Source organism: Hemiscyllium ocellatum, chromosome 42 (genome assembly GCF_020745735.1).
Source record: "Hemiscyllium ocellatum isolate sHemOce1 chromosome 42, sHemOce1.pat.X.cur, whole genome shotgun sequence".
In the NCBI taxonomy this organism is placed as follows: Eukaryota; Metazoa; Chordata; class Chondrichthyes; order Orectolobiformes; family Hemiscylliidae; genus Hemiscyllium; species Hemiscyllium ocellatum.
Window position 1 is genome coordinate 27,767,767 of NC_083442.1, and position 16,577 is coordinate 27,784,343.

Genomic DNA, 16,577 nt, shown 5'->3' on the forward strand with positions numbered 1-16,577 from the left:
AAACCATGAGGAGCATGGATAAGGTGAATATCCAAGATCTTTTCCCCAAGGAAGAGGAGCCAAAACTGGATGGCATAGGTTTAAGATGAGAGGGGAAACATTTAAAAGGCACCTATGGGACAACCTTTTCACGCAGAGGGTGGTGTGTGTATGGATTGAGCTGCCAGAGGAAGTGGTGGAGGCTGGTACAATTACAGCATTTAAAAGGCATCTGGATAGAGACATGAATAGGAAGGGTTTAGAGGGATATGGGCTAAGTGCTGGCAAATTAATTTAGGATGTCTGGTTGGCATGGACATGTTTGACCGAAGAGTTTTATTAAAACAGTATACAACAGCATACACTTCAAAAGTACTTCATTGGTTATAAAACACTTTGAGATGAATATGGTCAGAAAAAGCACTATTTAGATGTAAGTTTTTTTTTTGGTTTCTTCATTAAATTAGTGAATAAAATGAAAACATTTACAGCAACTTTAAGGTAGAAATTTACATGGGGAAACACTTTATGGAAAATACATCCAGAAAAAATGGCTGCCAAGAGCAAAGCAGGAGATGAGGGTTGGTCAGAGAATAAATGGAGTCTGATTTAAGGATGGCCCTAAAGGCAATAGAGAGGGTTGAGGGGAAAATACATATCCACAAAGCCTAGGCAGAAAAAGGCAAGGGCATTAAAGATAGGGTAAAAGAAAACCTGAAGAGGTAGTGTTTGGAGAGATGGTGGGAAGGCTACAGAAATAAGGAGGTTTGAGTTTGGAAGGGAATATGCAAGGCTGGAAATTTTACAGTGAAGGTGTCAGGAAAGTGGGAGTTGATACAGGCTGGTGTGGAAGGGGTGGGGTGGTGGGGTGACAAGTGAGCGGACATTGTTCCAGACAAGACTGTGAACAGCAGAAATGGAAGGGACAAAGCTTGGAGAGAGACTGGGGATAATGCCCAAGCCCCATTGAGTTGATTCTGCAATCAGCAGCAAGGTGGACTGTCAGACATGACAGGGGGAGGCAATGGCCTTGGTAGTATCATTCCCTCATGGACGGGTAGAGATAAGGAGAATAGTGGATGTCTTTTCACAAGGGTAGGGGATTTCGAGATTTCAAGACTAGGGGGCATACTTTTAAGGTGAAAGGAGAAAGATTTTAAGAAGACATGGGGGCAATTTATTTTATACAGAGAGTGATTCATGTGTGAAATGTACTTCTAGAGGAAGTGGCGGATGCAGGTGCAATTGTAATATTAAAAGCCATTTAGGTAAGCACATGAATGAGAAATGTTTGGAGGGATATGGGCCTAGGCGGGACTAGTGTAGTTTGGGATTATGGTTGGCATGGACTGGTTGGACCAAAGGACCTGTTTCATGCTCTATGACTTTAGATTGTAATTCTCCTGGCTATTGTAAGAGCATAGGAACAGGAGGCCATTCAGTCCCTCAAGCCTCTTCTGCCATTCAATGACTGGGTCCGGGTGAAACTCCTCAGTAGATATTCCTGCAGCTTGAAGAGAATAGCAATTGGATTTACTGAGTATTGATTAGATGTGACAACTTCAGTTTTACTGATATGTATAAATTCATTATGATAGGAAAGCATGAAAATTGGTGGCTTAGGAAGGAGATTGGTCAGCTCAGATGGGTGGTTTGCAATGCAGAGTGACACCAAGAGTATGGGTTCAGTTCCCAACACTGGCTGAGGTTAAAGTGAAGGACCCATCTTCTCAACCTCTCTCCTTCCCTGAGGCAAGGTGGTCCTCAGGTTAAACCACCACTAGTCATCTCTCTCTCTCTCTCTCTCTAATGAAATGGCAGGCACCTTTGTACAAAGAGTGTAAAATCCAAAATCTAAGTAAATTTCAAAAAGGTAACCAATAATTATTTACACGGGAGAATCCAATGTTCAAATATTACCCATTACAGATCCAAGAATCTAACAGAGAGGAAAGAATCTCCAACAAACATTCAGCAGATCCCTGAAAATGTGAGGAATCGCTCAATTTTGAATAAATCTTAAGGGAATAACTCCAAATTATTCAAGTTATTTTGTGACATTTAGCATGGATTCTTTTTGGTGTTGTATCACTAATTAAATACTTAGTACATAAAATTAATCATGACAGTGCGATTGCACTGGGGAGGGTAACAGGAGATTTCCCAGGATGCTGCCTGGGTTGGCGGGTCTCAGATTGAAGATTGGATAGACTAGGATTGTTGTCCTTGGAAGGCAAGCAGAGACGTTTAAAGCTATGACAGACACAGATAGTATGGGTAGGAAGCTACATTTTCCACTTGGAGGTAGTCAATAACTAGAGAGCATTGATTTAAGTCAAAAGGTAGAGGTTAAGAGGAGAGTTGAGAAGCCGTTTTGTCACTCACAGGGTATCAGGAGACTGGAAAGCCCCTTTTTTCCACTAGTAGAGGGGTAAATATAGAGGTATAGATTTATGGTGAGAGGTAGAAGACATATTGAAGAGATTTTTCACGCATGAGGAGGTGTGAGTCTGGAACTCACTGCTTGAAAGGGTGGTTGAAGCAGAAACTGTTGCGGCATTGAAGCAGTATTTGGATTGGCATAACCTCCAGGGCTATTGGCCAAAAGCTATAAAATGTGATTAGTGTAATCAGACCAACACTGTCCGTCCCAATGTCCGTCCTCCTCCTGTCCTGTAAACATCCATGAGCTATAAAAGGTGGTGTGGAAAATAATCTTTCAAGCCACAAACAAAGACATGGTGAAAATTAAGCTTATTTTACAGATCTTTTCCCAACATTAACATTCCCTTTATCTTTTGCTCTGGGCACCATCACAATCTGTTCCTCCTCCCTCACTCTGTCAAAAGCGTAAAAAGCGTAATTTTCCAGCTCATTTTATAGAGACATAGAGTCATAAAGATGTACAGCATGGAAACAGACCTTTGGTCCAACCCGTCCATGCCAACCCAATCTAGTCCCACCTGTCAGCACTTGACCCATATCCCTCCAAACTCTTCCTATTCATATACCCATCCAGATGCCTCTTAAATGTTGCAATTGTACCAGCCTCCACCACTTCCTCGGGCAGCTCATTCCATACACATACCACCCTCTGCATGGAAAGGTTGCCCCTTAGGTCTCTTTTATATCTTTCCCCTCTCACCCTAAACCTATGCCCTCTTGTTCTGGACTCCCCAACCCCAGGGAAAAGACTTTGTCTATTTATCCTCTCCATGCCCCTCATGATTTCATAAACATCTATAAGGTCACCCCTCAGCCTCTGACACTCCAAGGAAAACAGCCCCAGCCTGTTCAACATCTCCCTATAGCTCAAATCCTGCAACCCTGGCAAAATCCTTATAAATCTTTTCTGAACCCTTTCAAGTTACTTCCATCGGGGAGTCATATTGGACTCAAAACATTAACTTTCTTTCTGTTTCCGCAGATGGCCAGCTGCGCTTCTCCGGCACTTTCTGGTTTTACTTCAGATTTCCAGCACCCGCAATGTTTTGGTTTTATTCCAGTATTGTACTTTTAGTGCAAGGGTCATTGTAAGAAAACCCAGGACGTTGCACGTAATTTTTGTCAGCATCTTGATATTGTTGCAAAGAGTGTTGATTGTGTTTTGCTTGCAAGCAACACGTAGCCTTTGTCGAAAACTGTGTTTGCTAAACGTTTTGCAACTTGGTTTCGCCATCTCAATCCCTTGTGCATTCTTTGAACCTTATTTCTCAGACAGAGCGGGGGAAATTTCTGGATGGAATTTCAGAGCTTAGAGCCCAGGTTGCTAAAAATAATGCCAAAGGCGGCACGGTGGCACAGTGGTCAGCACTGCTGCCTCACAGCGCCAGAGACCTGGGTTCAATTCCCGCCTCAGGCGACTGACTGTGTGGAGTTTGCACGTTCTCCCTGTGTCTGCGTGGGTTTGCTCCGGTTTTCTCCCACAGTCACAAAGATGTGCAGGTCAGGTGAATTGGCCGTGCTAAATTGCCTGTAGTGTTAGGTGAAGGGGTAAATGTAGAGGAATGAGTCTGGGTGGGTCGCTGTTCGGAGTGTCAGTGTGGACTTGTTGGGCCGAAGGGTCTGTTTCCACACTGTAAGTAATCTAATCAAAATAAAATTATTAATGATGGGGTGCTTGGAATTGGACGAGACATCTTCTGACAGATCAGGATTACGCATTTCGAAATTAGCTCTAACCTGCGATCTCCTCCAGGCATATAACCCTCCAGAGTATCTGCACTTCTCCCAGTCTGGTCTCCCGTCCTGCTCTAACTTGTCAATGGGGAGTGTGTTGTCACCTACCTGGGCCCAAAGCACTACAATTCCATCCCTAAACCTCTCCACCCGTCTAACTCTCTCTTCTTCCTTTATGACATTCGATAAAGCTGACCTCCTGGCTTTAAGTTCCTGGTTGTCAGGCTGTAATGTGTCAAGACATTGCTTGCTGACATTCCACTGCAGCACTCCCTGTCCCTTTCCCCGCTGTGAGCCTCCTGTCAGGGCTTATCACAGAATCCATATGCCACGGAAGCAGGCCATTCAGCCCATTGGCTGCACACTGCCTTTCTGAGGAGCATCCCACCCAGACCCACTCCACTACCCTCCCCCACCCTATCCCTGCATTTCCCATGGCTAAGACACCCAGCCTGCACATCCCTGCACGCTACAGGCAATTTCCCATGGCCAACCTACCCTAACCTCCACATCTTTGGACTGTGGGAGGAAATGCACACAGACACGGGGGTGGAATCGAACCTGGTTCCCTGGCAATATGTGGCAAGAATGCTACCCACTGAGCCACCGTGCCATCTTGTGGAATATATATTGTCGCAGCCCATTGGGGAAGATGGAGAAGGGAAATCAAAGCAGGTGGGGAGGGGGTTAGTGTTGGCCATTGCTGATGTGGAGCCCAGGACCCCAAAATTACAGATTGTGATCCAACTTCGAGAATCCCTGCATGACAGTGAAGCACCTTGAAACAGTTTACTGTGTTAAATGTGCTGACAGAATTGCAAAGGTAAACTCACCATGGCCTTACCAGACCATTGGGCTACTCTGTCATTCAAAACTGGTGGTGGTTTAATCTGAGGGTCAGGGTGAGGGCGGACGTCAAGAAAGAAGATTCCTCATGGTAACTTCAGCTGGTTTGGGCAATTAAACCCATCAGTGCATCACAAACCAGCCGTCCAAGCTAACCCACCCCAATGTAATTGCAACATGAGTCAAAGGCCAAGACTAGACCAGCATATCGAGGTGTACATTTAGGCCATTTGGCCCATCGGGTTTGGTCTGCCATTCAAATATGGCTTATATATTTCTCAACCCCATCATCTTGCCTTCTTTCTATAACCGTTGATCCCCTTAACAATCAAGAACATATCTATCTCCATCTTAAATGCACTCAATGACTTGACCACCACAGCCCTCTGCAGCAATGAGTTCCATAGATTCACCACCCTCTGGCTAAAGAAATTCCTCCTCATCTCAGTTCTAAAGGGTCATCCCTTCACTCTGAGGCTGTGCCCTCGTGTCGTGGTCTCTCGTACTGGTGGAAAGGTCTTCCTCGTGGTCCACTCTATCCAGGCATCTCAACAAAGTTGTTTCCAGTATTGGTGCATGCAGTAAAGGTTCCTTTTGAAATATGTGAAGCACTTGGGATGCCTATGCTGCCATTTCTGTGTTGCCTAGCGCTGCCATGTGAGCTATCTTTTGCGGTGCATTAACGTCTCGCTCTTGACTCAGTGCCTCTGCAGGTCCTCCTTGGAGTGGGTCTGGCCTTTCTTTGCTTCTGCCTGACGCTTGGCTGCACCCTCTGCTGGCGGAAAAGGAAACGTCGGGGCGTCCCCTTTGGCAAGGACCCAGCCTCTGAGCGGATCATCATGGACCCCAGCTCGCCGCTGCCAGGGGGTGCCAGTACGCCCATCAAGCAGCAGTACGAGGAGGTGCACGGCTTGGTGCTGGACTACCCTACGGGCGTCGTGACCTCTCTACCTGACAGAGAGCCCAACCCCGGCTACAAGCACAACCCCCACGGCAGAGCGTCGCTGCCCTTTATCCCCGTCGTGCCGAGAGCCAGCCTGGCCGGCCGAACCAAGAGGATCCTCGAGAGGCGCTGCACCGTCTCAGGCGACTGCTCCGTCTACAACGAGCACGGCGCCCGCCCGAACCCGGGCGCAAGGCCCTCGGTCCCTAGCCTGATGGGCACCAACTCTCTCACTGCAGCGTCCGATGACACAGTGGGTGCCAAGTCCAAGCTGAGACCTGCCCTGTGTTTCACGCTCTTCTACTTGCCGCGCGAGCTCACCTTGACGGTGACCGTCCTGGGCGTCTCTGGCCTGCCCAAGAAATTCGGCGGCGGCTGCGACTCCTACGTGAAGGTCTACCTGCTGCCCAGGTTCATGGAGCCGCGGCAAACCAGCATCTGCAGGAAGAGCCTGAACCCCGAGTTTCGGGAGTGCTTTCAGTTCTCGGGCTACACCCTTGAGGAGATAAAGTGCTTCACGCTCCGCTTCACTGCCTACGTCAAGGAGTTCCACAACCTGAAGGACACCTTCGTTGGCGAGGTGCTGTTTGCCTGTGAGCAGGGTGACTGGCAGCCCCATTCACCCTCGGCTTATACAAGAGAGCTCACCACCACCAAGACAAAGCTCAAAAAGGTAAGAGGCTGGCGGGGCTAGGTTTTCAGGCTAACTCTTGAACGTCTGGGTGGAAGATCTCTGCTGTTTTCATAGAATCATAGAGATGTACAGCATGCAAATAGACCCTTCGGTCCAACCTGTCCATGCGAACCAGATATTCCAACCCAATCTAGTCCCACCTGCCAGCACCCAGCCCATATCCCTCCAAACACTTCCTATTCATATATTCATCCAGATGCCTCTTAAATGTTGCAATTGTACCAGCCTCCACCACATCCTCTGGCAGCTCATTCCATACATGGACCACCCTTTGTGTGAAAAAGTTGCCCCTTAGATTTCTTTTATATCTTTCCCCTCTCACCCTAAATCTATGCCCTCTAGTTCTGGACTCCTCAACTCCAGAGAAAAGACCTTGCCTATTTATCCTGTCCATGCCCCTCAAGATTTTATAAACTTCTATAATCAGCTGGACTGAAGGGCTCTGGTTTGAAATTTGGCATTCTTGCATTGGGTCCTGAAGACTGGAAGCACAATGTTTCAACAAGTCTCTCTTTTCATGTCCTGTATTACCATGTGACTCTTGAAAAACGTTATCTAGAACAATGGGGCGAACCTTCCTATGATTATTAAAGATAATGCCGGAGAGGGGGGGGGATGAAAGGGTTAGGGGGTGGTCTGCTACACAAGATGAATAATACAGGCCTCACTCTTATGTCTCATTCTGAAAACATCACCTGTGACAGTGCGGCACTCTCTCATCAATTTAGAATACGCACTCAAGTCTTGGGAGTGAGATACAAACTCACAACGTGCAAACCAGAGAGATAGTGATGCTAGTCTCAAGTAAGTCCTAATGGTAGTGTCCCGACCTCTGAATCAGGAGGCTCAGGTTCAAGTTCTACCTGCTCCCAACCTCTCTATACAGGCTGATTGGTAAATATACAGACTGTGCATACAGCCCATATCCCTCCAAACTCCATATAAATCCCTTTTTATATCTAACCTTTCAGTTTACAACTAGAGCTCACTTGGAGCTAGCATTATTATCTCTCTGGTCAGCATTTTGTGAGGTCACTGTCCACTTGAGTCTCTCTTCTCCGTTGATGTTCTCCATACTGTACCAAGGGAATGCCGCACTGTCCTTCATCTCAAATAACAGACTCCTCTCTTAGCTTGAAGGATCATATGGAACATTCTCCCCATTGTCCTAATTAATGTTCCTCAAGAGTCACTCAGTAAAACAGGACTTGAAGGTTACTGAAAAGTGAGACATGTTGAAATATTTCATTTCCAATCATCAGGACAATTGCAAGAATGCCAAATTCCAAACAATCCCAACAATTAGAATTACAGGAGAAAACGGTACTGTTTGGTTGGCATATGTGTGTACAGTTTTCATCAGCAACCTTATGATGTTGCAACAGAAGTTGACCACATTAAGCTTGCAAGTTACTCTTGTCCAACTTTAATAAGCCAAGGCATTGCCATGGAGAATGTAGCAAGAAACTGTCGCCTCACCGACTTGCTGCTAATTGATAAAAGGCACAGGTGTGATCATATTCCTTTTGTTTATGGAGAACAGCGCCTACTAAAATGTCACTTCCAGGAAGCGTAAATAAGCCACATCACAATACTAGGGTACAGGGAAGGGCACCCTGTCTGCCCTGTGCAGAACGAGTATAGGTAACAGAGCAACAATTCTCACTTACACCATTTTCCAAATGAGATAAGTACCTGACCAGCATTTAATGGGAGCATAATGGGCTGCACCTTGAGAAAATGGAAGTCAAGACATGATCAGTGAGATGTTTTATGAAGATTTATAAAACCTACCTGTCTCTTGACAGAGTTCAAAATGAGTTCCTAACAGTAGAGGAGCAAGTAGAATAGTAGTGGAGGGCTCTGAGGAAGAATTCTGCACCAGGGATTTTGTCATTAATACTCTGAGAAAGAACAACTTTGGCTTTTTTGATCTCAGGATGTCCTCAAACACTTTACAAACAATTAAGTACTTTTTGGAGGCATCATTATTGTTGTTGGAACAAACGATAAGAAATAGGAACAGGAGTAGGCCATTTTGGCCCCTCCAGCCATTCAATAGAATTATGGCTAATCCGATATTCCTCAGCCCACTTTCCTGCCCTTTCCCTGTAACCCTTGATTCCTCAACTGATCAAGATTTTTCTATCTCAGCCTTAAATATACACAAGGACTCTGCCCCCACAGCTCTCGGTGGCAAAGTTCCAAAAACTCTCTGAGAGAAGAAATTCCTCTTTATCTCAGTCTTAAATTGGCGCCCCTTAATCTGAGACTATACCCTCAGGTCTTAAACTTTCCCATTTGGGTTAGGGTTAGCATTTACCTCTCAGCATTGACCCTGTCAAGCTCTTGAGAGTCTGATATGCTTTAATGTGGTAACCTCTCATTTGCCTAAACTCCACTGAGTACAGCCCCAACCTATTTCCCTTTGCTCAAAAGACAATACCTCTTCAGTCAAGGGATCATCCTAGAGAACCTTCTTTGAACTGCTGCCAATGGAAGAATATCTTTGCATTCAACAATGCAAGGAAAGCCTATTTGTGGACAGCAAGCTCCCACAAACAGCAATGTGATAATGCCAGCTGAACCACGTTAAATATTGAGATGCTCCATCTTAAACTGTGTCATGAAATTGTTTAGGTTTGACGTTAGACCAGGCACAGAATCATGTTTCATCTGAGCAAAGGGCCCCCGAAAGTCCAGCACTCAGGCAGTTCTGCACTCCCTCAGCGCCGTACTAAAGGGCCCGCTTCTTCCAACAGGAACCTCAACCTTTCACCTCGGAGATGAGAGAGCTAATCCCTGAGCCGCGTCTGAAAGCTGGAGAAGCTTAGCAAGAATTGTGTTTGCAGAAGCCGTCTTAGAGGTTGTAAGAGTGAAAGTGAGAGAGCAAACAACTTTCAAATTGACAGATAGGCAGAAGGGCCAATTAGATTAGATTACTTACAGTGTGGAAACAGGCCCTTCGGCCCAACAAGTCCACACCGACCCGCCACCCACCCATACCCCTTACCTAACACTACGGGCAATTTAGCATGGCCAATTCACCTGACCCGCACATCTTTGGACTGTGGGAGGAAACCGGAGCACCAGGAGGAAACCCACGCAGACACGGGGAGAACGTGCACACTCCACACAGTGAGTCGCCTGAGGCGGGAATTGAACCCAGGTCCCTGGCGCTGTGAGGCAGCAGTGCTAACCACTGTCCAATCGTACCGCCCTGAGACATCCTGAGACTATAAGACCATAAGATGTGGGAGAAAAGTAGTCCATTCAGCCCATCAAGCCTGCCATGCTCTGATAATCCTCACTCCTTCCTGCTCCCCACAGCCCCAATTCCCTTACTGGTTAAAAAACTGCCTATGTCTGCATGAATATATTTAATGTCTCAGCCTCAACAGTTCTCTGAAATGAAGAATTCCACAGATTTACCGTCCTCTGAGAGAAGGAATTCCTCATCTCTGTCTTAAATGGGTGACCTTTTATTCGACCCTCTAGTCATAGACTCCCACACAAGGGGAAGCATCTGCTCTGGATCTACTGTACAAGTCCCCTATGCTTCATTAAGGTCACCTCTCATTCTTCTGTACTCCAATCAATACAGGCCCAAGCTACTCAACATCATAAAGCAGCCGCTCCGTACTTGATGTCAACCCGGTTACCTTTCCTGGACAGCCTCCATTAGCCCCCAACAAAGAGAGAAGGCTTTCCGAGAAACTCCCATTGGGAGACCCTCAGGCTGGAGCTCATCATCCATTTTAAACAGACCAGGAGCCAGCAATGCTCAAACAGGGAATCAGTCTGATGGCCCCAAGTTATTGAATGGACCTTAGGAAAGAATCGTTTCAATGTATATTCTGTTATTGGTCACGAGGTGTAATAATGTTTGTGTTCCACAAGCTGGGAAGTTGATTTGAGATGTTCTGTCCCCTGTCTAGGTGACATCTTCAGGGCCTCCTGTGAAGTGCTGCGCCTTCTGAAACTTATTTGGTTCCATTCCTGCTGCTTCCAGTTACTCGTTCCGGTTCATCATTGTAGTGACCGGTCCAGATCAATGCATTTGTTGATCGTGTTCGTGGCTGAGTACCATACTTCTAGGAATTCTGTTCCGGTTCTCTGTTTAGCTTGTCCTATGATCATTGTGTTGTCCTGGTCGAACTTGTGGTCCCACTCATCTGTGTGTGTGGCTACTAGGGACAGCTGGTTGTGGCGGTTAGTGGCTAGTTGGTGTTCATGGATGTGGATTGCTAGTTGTCTGCCTGTTTGTCCTATATAATGTAGCCACACACACAGATGACAGGGACCACAAATTTGACTGGGACAACACAATGATCATAGGATAAGCTAAACAGAGGACAGCCCAGAGAATTTCTAGAAGCATGGTACTCAGCCAAACCCGATCAACAAACACAATGACCTGGACCCAATATACCGGCTACTCCAATGACAAACCGGAACCAGGCAGGAACTGAACCAAATAAGTTCCAGAAGACACAGTACAGCAGCGCTTCACAGGAAGATGTCACCGAGACAGGGGGATGGAAGGTCTGCAAATCAACGTCCCAGCTCGGGGAACACACCCACAACCACGGCAGCCAACACCCGAGCTACAACCCTTTACGCAAACCTTGAACAAGGTGTCATTTCCAGTCACCCAGGAACACCAACATTGAATCCATGTGTTCAACATACTGATTCATCAAACCCAACCTAACAACCTTACATCAAAAATAACTTGTATTTCAAGAAGATAGTAAAATTCCTTCATGCTTTGAGCCTTGAGTATAGGAGTTGGGAAGTCATGTTGAGGTCGTACACAACATTACCTCTTCTGGAACACTACCTCCAGTTCTGGTCGCCCAGTTATAGGGAGGATATTATTAAACTGGAGATAGTTTGGAAGAGATTTAGCAGGTTAGTGCTAGGTATGGAAGGTTTGAGTTATAAAGGAAGGCTGGATAGGCTGGGACTTTTTTTCACTGGGGCACAGGCGGTCGAGGAGTGACCTTGTGGACGTTTATAATATAGGGAGCAGTAAAGGTAGAGTTAATAGTTGTTGTCTTTTCCCGAGGACAGGGGGGATTTCAAGACTAGGGGGCGTTGTTAAGGTGAGAGGTGAGAGGTCTAAACAGATATGAGGAGCAAAATTTTTACACAGAGGTGGTTTGTGTGTGGAATGAACTTCCTGCAGAAGCAGTGGATTTGGGTATATTTACAAAATTTAAAAGACATTTGGATACGTACATGGATAGGAAAGGTTAGGAAGGATATGGGCCAGGAGTGGGCAGGTGGGACTAGTTTAGTTTGGGATTATGTTTGGCATTGATTAGTTGGACCCAAGGGTTTGTATCTGTGTTTTTTGACTCTGAGTGGCATCAAACAATGTTTGACATGGAGATACGTAAGGCAATTTTGGAAGAGGATTTAAAAGTTCAGTCCAAGACGTCAGTCTTAAGGAGGTCAGAGTGAAGTTTACTGAGGAAATCCAGGGCTATAGACCCCAAACAGCTGAAGGCATGGCCATCAATAGTGGAGCGATGACAGTTTTTAATAGAAATATTTGCTTATGGAATGTGGGCTGCAAAGCCAACATTTGACATCCATCCTTATTTACCCTTGAACTGATACACTTGCTGAGCCATTTCAGAGGGCATTTCAGAATCAAATACTTTACTATATGTCTAGAGTCTCACTTTGGCCAGACTAGGTAAATTCAGTAGATTTCCTTCCCCAAAGGATCCAAATGTGTTTTTGTAACAATTAGCTGGGGTTACACGCTGACAATTGGACTACCCAATTTTTTCTTTAAATTCCATTTAGTTCCAGATTTTTATTAATTTAGAATTTGACCATCTGCCGTGATGAGATTCAAGACGACAGTCCCAGATTGTTAATCTAGTGTCATCACCACTACCATTACGTAGCCCTAGCCCTAACCTTAAACACAACGCTAACCCTAAAAACAATTCTAACCCTAACCCTCAACACAATCCTAACCAAAACCCTAACTTAACCCAAATCTTAACCCTAACCTTAACCCTAACTCTAACCCTAACCCTAACCCAGACCCTGCAGGAGTTGGCAAAGGGGCAAGACCAAGGAAAGATTTGAACACCAGCTGAACAACATAAAAACTAAGTTTTCAACTGCCTATAATTTGCAGTTAAGTTACATGCTTGTCATTGATACCCTTGTTGACTGTGTTTGCAAGCAAACATTTAATGTTTATTTAAGTCACATTGTTCCCTTATTACATGCCACTCCACTGGGGCGAACAGGATCATAAGTGCGAACATAACATGAATTATTAGCCTCTGACCGGATATTTTTGGAAAGCACATATGTTATCTTTTATCAATTGACCTGAGTCATGCAGGCAGCAGTAAGTTGATAACAAGAAACATTATTTCTCATTTGTGACGCACTTGACTTGAACCCTGGTTGTGTTCCAATTCTGCTTCAACGCATTCGAATGGTCATTTATCTACGTTAATGCTGGAACTTATCAAAGTGATGGGCAATGCAATACTTGTTTTCCGGCACTCGGTGTCAATCTGAAGTATTGTTATTGTCTTCACTACAGCGTGGTCCAGGAAAGAGTTGAGTTTCCTGTATTCCACTGCAGCTATGCTGACCTCAATACTGGGTTATTACTCAGATTTTCTGCTTCCCCCATCAGCCGCCCTGCAGTTGCTAAGATTGTGGATTTTCATATTAAATTAGACAAGGTTTCGTTCATGTTTTAGGTTCAGGCCTTCTCGGCTCTGAACTGAAATTGAAGTAACGTGTGGCATTGGCATTTATTGCCCACACGGGAATAGCTATCTCTGTGCCTTTGTTCCTCTTGGCGCTAAGGGTCACGGGATTGGAAGGCCCAGTCACAGGTGTTTTGGTGAGTGTGGCGTCTATATGGCACACACTGGAGCCAGAGTACCCAAGTATGTGTTGATCCTGCAAAGAGTTTGAATAGGGGGAAGTGATGGCCTAGTGGCATTATCACTGGATTATTATTCCAGAGACCGACGTGGGGACCTGGGCTCGAATCCCACCATGGCAGAGGGTAGAATTTGAATTTAATAAGCATCTGGAGTTAAGAGTCTCATTATGACCATGAATCAATTGTCGGGAAAAAGCCATCTGATTCATTACTGCCCTTTAGGGAAGGAAACTGCTATCCTTACTTGGTCTGGCCTACATGTGACTCCAGATCCACAGCAATGTGGTTGACTCTTAACTGCCCTCTGGGCAATAAATGCTGGCCTGGCCCATTAACGTATAATTTTAAAAAACTTCTGGGTGGCACGGTGGCTCAGTTGTTAGCATTGCTGCCTCACAGCGCTAGTGATGCAGGTTCGAGTCCAGACTTGGGTGACTGTGTGGAGTTTGCACATTCTCCCCGTGTCTGCGTGGGTTTCCTCCGGGTGCTCCGGTTTCCTCCCACAATCCAAAGATGTGCGGGTCAGGTGAATTGGCCATGCTAAATTGCCCGTAGTGTTAGGTAAGGGGTAAATGTAGGGGTATGGGTGGGTTGCGCTTCGGCGGGTCGGTGTGGACTTGTTGGGCCAAAGGGCCTGTTTCCACACTGTAAGTAATCTAATCTAATCTAATCCGTGTGTGTGTGTGTGTGTGTGTGTGTGTGTGTGTGTGTGTGTGTGTGTGTGTGTGTGTGTTTCCTTCGGGTGCTCTGGCTTCCTCCTCCTGTCCAAAGATGTGCCGGTCAGGGTGGATTGGCCGTGGGAAACTGCCCATAGTGCTCAGGGGTGATGTAGGTTAGGTGGAAGGTGGATTAGCCATGGGAAATGCAGGAGGGGGGGGGGGTGCGAGTGAAGTCTGGATGGGATGTTGTTCAGAGGTTTGATGTGGACTTGTTGGGCCAAATGGCCTGTTTCCACACTGTTGGGATTCTATTTTTTTTTTCGTTATTCACTATGATATTTTTTCTGGCAGAGTTTTAATATTCCCAGTTACATTAATATTCATATTCTATTTCTCTCCCTTCTCAGTAGTTTTTGTGGTCCTTTGCTGGCTTCTAAGATACTTGCATCTGCAAAAGTTTAGAGCTGTCCTTTTAATCCAGTGCAATCCTTAACTTTCTTCTTTCTCGGTCATCTCTGTCCCACAGAAGATCAGAGGTGACCTAATAGTGTTTTGAGGATGACAAGATGGTTTAACTGAGCAGATGAAGGAAAAATTGTTTCCCCATGATAATTGGGACAAAAACTTGAGGTCATGTATTTAAGATCATTGACAAAAGATCTGAAGGGGGATAAGGTGAAAAGATTATGCTTAATTATTAGGATTTTGAACCTACTACCTAAAAAGGCAGTAGAAGCTCCTTTGATAAATACATTTAGTAGTCAGTACTACTGAATGCAGCTGAACAAAAATATTTTATTGAAGCTTTTCATCCTGGAGTCATAGAACCCCTACAGTGTGGAATCAGGCCATTTGGCCCATTGAGTCCACACTGGCCCTCTGATGGGTATCTCAGCTAGACCCACTTCCCTACCCTATCCATATAATCTTGCATTTCCCGTGGCCAATCCACCTGACCTGCACATCTTTGGACTGCGGGAGAAAACCAGAGCACCCAAAAGAAACCCACACAAACACGAGGAGAACGTGCAAACTCTACACAGGCAGTTGCCCCAGGCTGGAATCAAACCCAGATCCCGGGCTGTGAGGCAGCAGTGCTAACTACTAAGCCACCCTACCACCTCCCGCAGACAATTTGTAAGACATTTCTGTGTGGATGGAAAAATACATGCACATACACTGTGTGTGTTTTAACTGAACACAATTATCTTATTTATTTCCCAAGCAAGTGCCTCAACCAATCAGAGTCAACCTATTTTGTATAAAATCTAAACAAGATTGGAAGTTAACTGTCAGTCATTGTCAAACTGGTGCATTCTCCATGACAGCACCTTCGTCAATATTCATTATTGTGAACCAATCAGCACTCAACTCTCATACGGTATGAATGACATTTTCCCTTTACGTTGGTATTTCGTGCAAATTATCCTAAAGAGTATAAGACAAAGTGCTTCAACAAATGTGTCCCTTCTCATCCACACAAAGTAATTTCACAAGCAACTTCAGAGGATGAAGGTAACAGACAACACATAGGTTTAAACATGCTGGATGTTTGAAGGACCCATCACAGGCACACAATGGGCCAAATGGCCTCCTTCCTTTAAGTTTCAATGCTTCTCTGATAACTAATCAGTCTTGCCTTATTTTCAGTGTCTCAGCTCCCAAGATGTGGGACCCTCGAGCGGCACAGGTCAAGCCAAGCTGTTGGGCCAGCTCTTCATCCTGCTCCAGTATCAGACCCTGGCTAACCGGATCAAGGTGATGGTTCGAAAGGCCGAGTCTTTGGCCAGACTGACCCGCATGCCAGGGTCGCCAGGTGAGATGTCACGGGGAGATTTAACCATCGGGAGGGGTTGGGAGGGGGGGTGGTTTACATCCTTAGAGGTCATCCATAACATTCCTCATTCCACACATCTACATGGGGCATTGTGAATTGTCCTGAGTCCCGTACCTGGAAATAGAATGAAAATCAGAGAAATGTTTTGGGGTGTTTGGCTTTGACTCACTTACACTCGCTTTTAAAATGTCGAGGCAGCAAAATCCAAACCCCTGTGCCAGAATTCTGTCAGCCAATGGCCAGGAGCTGTGAGTGGCTCACCGGTCATAGGTCAAATGGATCAAAACAAACCCTTTCAAAATATATCAAGGAGATAGCCTGGACCCTAACGTTTATCTTATTTACAGGCTGTATTCCAGATCTGATTTGACTGATCAAATTATTAAGCTTTAAGCAAAACGCACTTTATTTACAAACAAAAGAAAGAAGAATTGGTCTACCTTTAATTCAAATGGGAGGTTTTACAGAATTATAAATTATTTAGGTACTGTTCCAATATAGTA

General features: G+C 45.4%; 1 protein-coding gene across 3 annotated transcripts in view; it reads left to right on the forward strand.

Annotated features, from left to right (window-relative positions):
• LOC132834813 (synaptotagmin-4-like) overlaps positions 1 to 16,577 on the forward strand; it is a 42,348-nt gene that overhangs the window by 20,886 nt on the left and 4,885 nt on the right. For all 3 annotated transcript variants that reach the window (XM_060853861.1, XM_060853862.1, XM_060853860.1), the window contains 2 exons: positions 5,707 to 6,620; positions 15,888 to 16,053. In XM_060853861.1, coding sequence (XP_060709844.1) covers positions 5,707 to 6,620; positions 15,888 to 16,053 — 1,080 coding nt within the window. The remainder of the gene's footprint in view (positions 1 to 5,706; positions 6,621 to 15,887; positions 16,054 to 16,577) is intronic.